General features: G+C 44.2%; 1 protein-coding gene across 1 annotated transcript; it reads right to left on the reverse strand.

Moving 5' to 3' along the window:
- Nucleotides 1-489: 489 nt before the first annotated feature.
- LOC116364608 (interferon gamma 1-like) lies at nucleotides 490-6,536 on the reverse strand. Its single transcript, XM_031817629.1, has 4 exons — nucleotides 6,184-6,536; nucleotides 3,909-3,968; nucleotides 3,284-3,487; nucleotides 490-1,029 (listed from the first exon to the last, which is right to left on the reverse strand). The coding sequence occupies exons 1-4, from the start codon at nucleotides 6,310-6,312 to the stop codon at nucleotides 880-882; spliced, it is 543 nt and encodes a 180-aa protein (XP_031673489.1). The 5' UTR covers nucleotides 6,313-6,536; the 3' UTR covers nucleotides 490-879.
- Between the last annotated feature and the right edge of the window lie 1,284 nt (nucleotides 6,537-7,820).

Consider the following 7,820-nt stretch of genomic DNA (forward strand, 5'->3'; position numbering starts at 1 on the left):
CCCTGGCCGTTGTGTGAGACAGGGCCGTTGTGTGGGCCCCATGCAGGAGAGGGTTTTGGTTTCAATACAATTTAATTTTAATTTTACCTTTTATTTAACCAGGCAAGTCAGTTAAGAACACATTCTTATTTTCAATGACGGCCTGGGAACAGTGGGTTAACTGCCTGTTCAGGGGCAGAACGACAGATTTGTACCTTGTCAGCTCGGGGGTTTGAACTCGCGACCTTCCGGTTACTAGTCCAATGCTCTAACCACTAGGCTACGCTGCCGCCCCCACAAGAACAATTATAAGTCAGTCAGCCAATGTGTGATATTTCCATACAGCACCAAACATAGGTGTGTGTGTGTGTGTGTGTGTGTGTGTGTGTGTGTGTGTGTGTGTGTGTGTGTGTGTGTGTGTGTGTGTGTGTGTGTGTGTGTGTGTAGATAGATATCAGTCATCAGAGCTGTTTCCTCAGTGTCTGTTTATTCAGTCATAGAATTTACAGATTTAGCAATAAATAACTATTTATTAAAAAAACTTACATTTTCTAGATAATGAATAATAAATATAAATGTATTGATTCAAGAAAAATAAATACTCTTATCAATGATAATATACCATTGAGTATTGTGCGTGATTTCATAGATTAAATAAATACATTTTATAAATAGATGTCCAGTTGAGGTATTTTGTATCACGGAACATTTTTACTTCAATATGTATCTCAACTGTGGCTTTTGGAGGGGGGTTCCCCTAGGTACAGATCTAGGATCAGCCTCCCTCCCCCAATCCTAACCTTCACCGTTAGAGGGGGAAAATGATAAACTGACCCAAGATCAACATCCCGGTGTATCTTCAACCTACACCTAGCCTTCACAGTAGACACGATTGGTCATCTACATGATGTGTGATTTGAGCCTCTGGGCTTGCCGTCTCTTCCTGCGGTTGTCCTTCTTCAGATGGAACTTAAGGGCCAGTTTGGAGGCTTTCTCGTAGATGGTAATGAACTCGGACAGAGCCTTCCCCTGGACTGTGGTGTCACTGGTCTGAGACAGAAGATACAGACATTAACTATCAGGTAATTAGTTCATCAGGTGTCATGATGATGGTGTCTATACAGTAGACTATACTACAGTCATGATGGTGTCTATACAGTAGACTATTCTACAGCCATGATGATGGTGTCTATACAGTAGACTATACTACAGCCATGATGGTGTCTATACAGTAGACTATACTACCGTCATGATGATGGTGTCTATACAGTAGACTATACTACAGCCATGATGATGGTGTCTATACAGTAGCCTATACTACAGCCATGATGGTGTCTATACAGTAGACTATACTACCGCCATGATGATGGTGTATATACAGTAGGCTATACTACAGTCATGATGGTGTCTATACAGTATACTATACTACAGCCAATGATGATGGTGTCTATACAGTAGACTATACTACAGCCATGGTGATGGTGTCTATACAGTAGACTATACTACAGCCAATGATGATGGTGTCTATACAGTAGACTATACTACAGCCAATGATGATGGTGTCTATACAGTAGACTATACTACAGCCATGATGATGGTGTCTATACAGTAGACTATACTACAGCCAATGATGATGGTGTCTGTACAGTAGACTATACTACAGCCAATGATGATGGTGTCTATACAGTAGACTATACTACAGCCAATGATGATGGTGTCTATACAGTAGACTATAATACCGTCATGATGATGGTGTCTATACAGTAGACTATAATACCGTCATGATGATGGTGTCTATACAGTAGACTATACTACAGCCAATGATGATGGTGTCTATACAGTAGACTATACTACAGCCAATGATGATGGTGTCTATACAGTAGACTAAACTACAGCCAATGATGATGGTGTCTATACAGTAGACTATACTACAGCCATGATGATGGTGTCTATACAGTAGACTATACTACAGCCAATGATGATGGTGTCTATACAGTAGACTATACTACAGCCAATGATGATGGTGTCTATACAGTAGACTATAATACAGTCATGATGATGGTGTCTATACAGTAGACTATACTACAGCCATGATGATGGTGTCTATACAGTAGACTATACTACAGCCAATGATGATGGTGTCTATACAGTAGACTATACTACAGCCAATGATGATGGTGTCTATACAGTAGACTAAACTACAGCCAATGATGATGGTGTCTATACAGTAGACTATACTACAGCCATGATGATGGTGTCTATACAGTAGACTATACTACAGCCAATGATGATGGTGTCTATACAGTAGACTATACTACAGCCAATGATGATGGTGTCTATACAGTAGACTATACTACAGCCAATGATGATGGTGTCTATACAGTAGACTAAACTACAGCCAATGATGATGGTGTCTATACAGTAGACTATACTACAGCCATGATGATGGTGTCTATACAGTAGACTATACTACAGCCAATGATGATGGTGTCTGTACAGTAGACTATACTACAGCCAATGATGATGGTGTCTATACAGTAGACTAAACTACAGCCAATGATGATGGTGTCTATACAGTAGACTATACTACAGCCATGATGATGGTGTCTATACAGTAGACTATACTACAGCCAATGATGATGGTGTCTATACAGTAGACTATACTACAGCCAATGGTGATGGTGTCTATACAGTAGACTATACTACAGCCAATGATGATGGTGTCTATACAGTAGACTAAACTACAGCCAATGATGATGGTGTCTATACAATAGACTATAATACCGTCATGATGGTGTCTATACAGTAGACTATACTACAGCCAATGATGATGGTGTCTATACAGTAGACTATACTACAGCCAATGATGATGGTGTCTGTACAGTAGACTATACTACAGCCAATGATGATGGTGTCTGTACAGTAGACTATACTACAGCCAATGATGATGGTGTCTATACAGTAGACTATACTACAGCCAATGATGATGGTGTCTATACAGTAGACTATACTACAGCCAATGATGATGGTAGCCAGAAAAGCTGCTGATTTAAATGTTGCATAGTCTATAGAATGCATCATAAAATATATATATATAATGATGCATAAGTGCATAAGTGCATAAGTGCATAAGTGCATGTCATTGTGCTATGTGACTTCATCTGCTAAAATATTAAGCGATGAACATGTGAAAGTAGACTATACCAGTAGACTATACCAGTAGACTATACCAGTAGACTATACCAGTAGACTATACCAGTAGACTATAGCAGATCTTTGTTCTACTTCATGGAGGGAAGCTCACCTCGATGGCCCACAGGTTCTGCAGGTGTGTCCTCAGCTCAGGTATCCTCCCCAGGAAATAGTGTTTCTGGAGATCCTGAATTTTCCCCTTGACATATTTCAGACTCTCAATCATTTCCTGGTCCCCCGTCTGGTTCAGCATCTGGCTGAAGATACTCAGATACACGTCCAGAACCACACTCATCAACACCCTCCGCTCACTGTCCTGAGGGAGAGAAGGAAGGAGAGTACTTTTAAAATGGAAGGAAGGAAGGAAGGAGACAGAGAGAGAAAGAGAGAAAGAGAGAGAGAAAGAGAGAGAAAGACAGTGTGAGAGAGAGAGAAAGAGAGAGAGAGAAAGAGAGAGAAAGACAGTGTGAGAGAGAGAGAAAGAGAGAGAAAGAAAGAGAGAGAAAGACAGTGTGAGAGAGAGAAAGAGAGAGAGAGAGAGAGAGAGAGAGACAGAGAGAGAGAGAGAGAGAGAGAGAGAGAGAGAGACAGAGACAGAGACAGAGACAGACAGAAAATACTTAATAACACAATCTTGAAACGTAGTTTTGTCTCCAGCCTAGCCCAAGGGTAAGCAGTAGTTTCACATTGGTGATATTAGCCTGAAGGGGATAACAATGTGTAACATTATATGTTACCTCAAACGTGTCCTTGGGGAAAACAGGGTTTCCGTTGAACAGCTGGTCCTTGGAGATCTTCTGAAAGAACAAGACATGATGACAATCAGTTGTTTTTCTCCTTCAACTTGCTGCAGTTTATTGCATATAGTGGACTCTTCTCCCCCTAATCACAAGTATAGTGTCTGTCAGACCTGGGCTAAATAGGTCAAATAACTTAAAATACATCATTTAGTTTGTCACGTACAATGGCAACAATGGAGTAGTCCCAAAAGTGCAAACTCCAAGCTACGTCTAAGCTAAAGCTCACCTCAGATGGAAGTGTTTGAGCCAGGTCTGGTGTCTATGGGCCTACCTGGAAATGCACTGTTATGATGATGTCATCATTTTCAGTTTCATTTCAGTCTCACTGACAAGTATTTCCTGCTTGGACAGGAAGTGTGAAACTCCTCTTGGTTTTAGTCAAACATTTTATTTCTAACTCATCAACATCCAATGTTCTCCCTGTTCTGTCCTACTGTTGGCCTCCCATTAGGAAGGAGATCTCCCTGTTCTGTCCTACTGTTGGCCTCCCATTAGGAAGGAGATCTCCCTGTTCTGTCCTACTGTTGGCCTGCCATTAGGAAGGAGATCTCCCTGTTCTGTCCTACTGTTGGCCTCCCATTAGGAAGGAGATCTCCCTGTTCTGTCCTACTGTTGGCCTCCCATTAGGAAGGAGATCTCCCTGTTCTGTCCTACTGTTGGCCTCCCATTAGGAAGGAGATCTCCCTGTTCTGTCCTACTGTTGGCCTCCCATTAGGAAGGAGATCTCCCTGTTCTGTCCTACTGTTGGCCTGCCATTAGGAAGGAGATCTCCCTGTTCTGTCCTACTGTTGGCCTGCCATTAGGAAGGAGATCTCCCTGTTCTGTCCTACTGTTGGCCTCCCATTAGGAAGGAGATCTCCCTGTTCTGTCCTACTGTTGGCCTCCCATTAGGAAGGAGATCTCCCTGTTCTGTCCTACTGTTGGCCTGCCATTAGGAAGCAGATCTCCCTGTTCTGTCCTACTGTTGGCCTCCCATTAGGAAGGAGATCTCCCTGTTCTGTCCTACTGTTGGCCTCCCATTAGGAAGGAGATCTCCCTGTTCTGTCCTACTGTTGGCCTGCCATTAGGAAGGAGATCTCCCTGTTCTGTCCTACTGTTGGCCTCCCATTAGGAAGGAGATATCCCTGTTCTGTCCTACTGTTGGCCTGCCATTAGGAAGGAGATCTCCCTGTTCTGTCCTACTGTTGGCCTCCCATTAGGAAGGAGATCTCCCTGTTCTGTCCTACTGTTGGCCTCCCATTAGGAAGGAGATCTCCCTGTTCTGTCCTACTGTTGGCCTCCCATTAGGAAGGAGATCTCCCTGTTCTGTCCTACTGTTGGCCTCCCATTAGGAAGGAGATCTCCCTGTTCTGTCCTACTGTTGGCCTCCCATTAGGAAGCAGATCTCCCTGTTCTGTCCTACTGTTGGCCTCCCATTAGGAAGGAGATCTCCCTGTTCTGTCCTACTGTTGGCCTCCCATTAGGAAGGAGATCTCCCTGTTCTGTCCTACTGTTGGCCTGCCATTAGGAAGGAGATCTCCCTGTTCTGTCCTACTGTTGGCCTCCCATTAGGAAGGAGATATCCCTGTTCTGTCCTACTGTTGGCCTGCCATTAGGAAGGAGATCTCCCTGTTCTGTCCTACTGTTGGCCTCCCATTAGGAAGGAGATCTCCCTGTTCTGTCCTACTGTTGGCCTCCCATTAGGAAGGAGATCTCCCTGTTCTGTCCTACTGTTGGCCTGCCATTAGGAAGCAGATCTCCCTGTTCTGTCCTACTGTTGGCCTCCCATTAGGAAGGAGATCTCCCTGTTCTGTCCTACTGTTGGCCTCCCATTAGGAAGGAGATCTCCCTGTTCTGTCCTACTGTTGGCCTCCCATTAGGAAGGAGATCTCCCTGTTCTGTCCTACTGTTGGCCTCCCATTAGGAAGGAGATCTCCCTGTTCTGTCCTACTGTTGGCCTCCCATTAGGAAGGAGATCTCCCTGTTCTGTCCTACTGTTGGCCTCCCATTAGGAAGGAGATCTCCCTGTTCTGTCCTACTGTTGGCCTCCCATTAGGAAGGAGATCTCCCTGTTCTGTCCTACTGTTGGCCTCCCATTAGGAAGGAGATCTCCCTGTTCTGTCCTACTGTTGGCCTCCCATTAGGAAGGAGATATCCCTGTTATGTCTGTCTGTCTGTCTGTCTGTCAGGAGACACCCCTGTTTCCCCAGTTAATAATGTGTATGATACTTACATAGTGGACTTTCAGTTTGTCTATGTTGCTCTTCATGTTAATTGATGTGTACTGAGCAGCATTACTCCATCCTAAAGTCATCCAGGCAATCAAGCAGAAACACATCACAGCTCTTGATAACACATCCATGGCCCTCAACGTCACGCTGAAGATCCCTCAAAGCTCAATAGTCCTCAATCGGTGTACGGTAACTTCAGTCAAAGGCCTTGACTTGAGTTGACTTAACAAGACCGCCTTGTAGCTGAGACGACCCAAGTCTTGTTCTTCTGTGTCTGTCTGACTGATGCTGAGGCTAAGACAGACAAGTATTTATATAGTTGAGGCAGAGGCAGAAACGATAGAGGTGTGAGGTTGTGGGTTCTCTGACTGAGCGAAGTTTCCTTTAAATCAAAAACCAACACACGGCCGCTCATTAACACCTTTTTTTTTTAGCAGCAGAGTAGGGGGTCTTGGGTTGGAATCCCTAGGAAACAGGTAGTTTTGACACGTTCTGGGGAAGTTCTTTGGTGATGTAGGTATGATGAGGAGGAAGAGAATCAGGAGAAGGTATGTGGGGAGGGGGAAGTCTGGGTTGATGTCATCTTAGAATGAACGCTTGTCTGCGTCCCAAACGGCACACTATTCCCCTACATAGTACGCTACTTTTGACCAGAGCCATGACGGGCGCTTCGTGATTAGTGGTTCTAGCTGATCAACTAATGAAACTGTGGTGTTTCCTCTGACTGGCTTTGTAGTAAATGATGCATGGTTTGATGTAATACTGAAACTAACACCAATGCCATCATTCTCTTATTAGATACTGCCATACCTGATATATACCATCTGCTGGTCTCTGTAGGCGTAGTTCTCTTTCATCATTGTAGGTCTGCCTCCCAAATGGCACCCTAGTCCCTATATAGTGCACTACTTTAGACCAGGGCCCATGGCGTGCCATTTGTGACATATCCCTCATTTCTGTAGGGAATACAGTGTATGTCTCTTTCGTCAGCGAATGAATGAGTTTGATAGACAGTTGAAAGTTGAAGTCATTAGATATTATCAATACATGTACACTACATGATCAACAGTAAGTGGACAGCTGCTCGTCCAACATCTCATTCCAAAATCATGGCCATTAATATGGAGTTGGTCCCCCCTTTGCTGCTGTAACAGCCTCCACTGTTCTGGGAAGGCTTTCCACTAGATGTTGGAACATTGCTTCAGGGACTTACTTCCATTCAACCACAAGAGCATTAGTGAGATCGAGCACTGATGTTGGGCGGTTAGGCCTGGCTCGCAGTCGGTGTTCTAATTCATCCCAATGGTGTTCGATGGGGGTTGAGGTCAGGGCTCTGTGCAGGCCAGTCAAGTTCTTCCACACTAATCTCGACACAAAACCATTTCTTTATGGAGCTCGCTTTGTGCACAGAGGTATTGTCTTGCTTGAAACAGCAAAGGACCTTCCCCAAACAAAGTTGGAAGCACAGAATCGTCTAGAACGTCATTTGTATGCTGTTGCGTTAAGATTTCCCTTCACAAGGGGCCTAGCCCGAACCATGAAAAACAGGCCCAGACCATTATCCCTCCTCCACCAAACTCTACAGTTGACAGGTAGCGTTCTCTTGGCATCCGCCAAACTCAAATTCGTCCGTCGGACT

Source organism: Oncorhynchus kisutch, unplaced genomic scaffold (assembly GCF_002021735.2).
Source record: "Oncorhynchus kisutch isolate 150728-3 unplaced genomic scaffold, Okis_V2 scaffold1103, whole genome shotgun sequence".
NCBI classification, from domain to species: Eukaryota; Metazoa; Chordata; class Actinopteri; order Salmoniformes; family Salmonidae; genus Oncorhynchus; species Oncorhynchus kisutch.

Excerpts from the sequence above, each read along its gene's own strand:
- LOC116364608 (XM_031817629.1), bottom strand. The coding sequence starts at position 6,312 with ATGGATGTGTTATCAAGAGCTGTGATGTGTTTCTGCTTGATTGCCTGG. Across the intron at positions 3,969-6,183 it reads ACAAACTGAAAGTCCACTAT|AAGATCTCCAAGGACCAGCT; the intron begins GTAAGTATCATA and ends TTGTTCTTTCAG. Across the intron at positions 1,030-3,283 it reads AGAACCTGTGGGCCATCGAG|ACCAGTGACACCACAGTCCA; the intron begins GTGAGCTTCCCT and ends CTTCTGTCTCAG.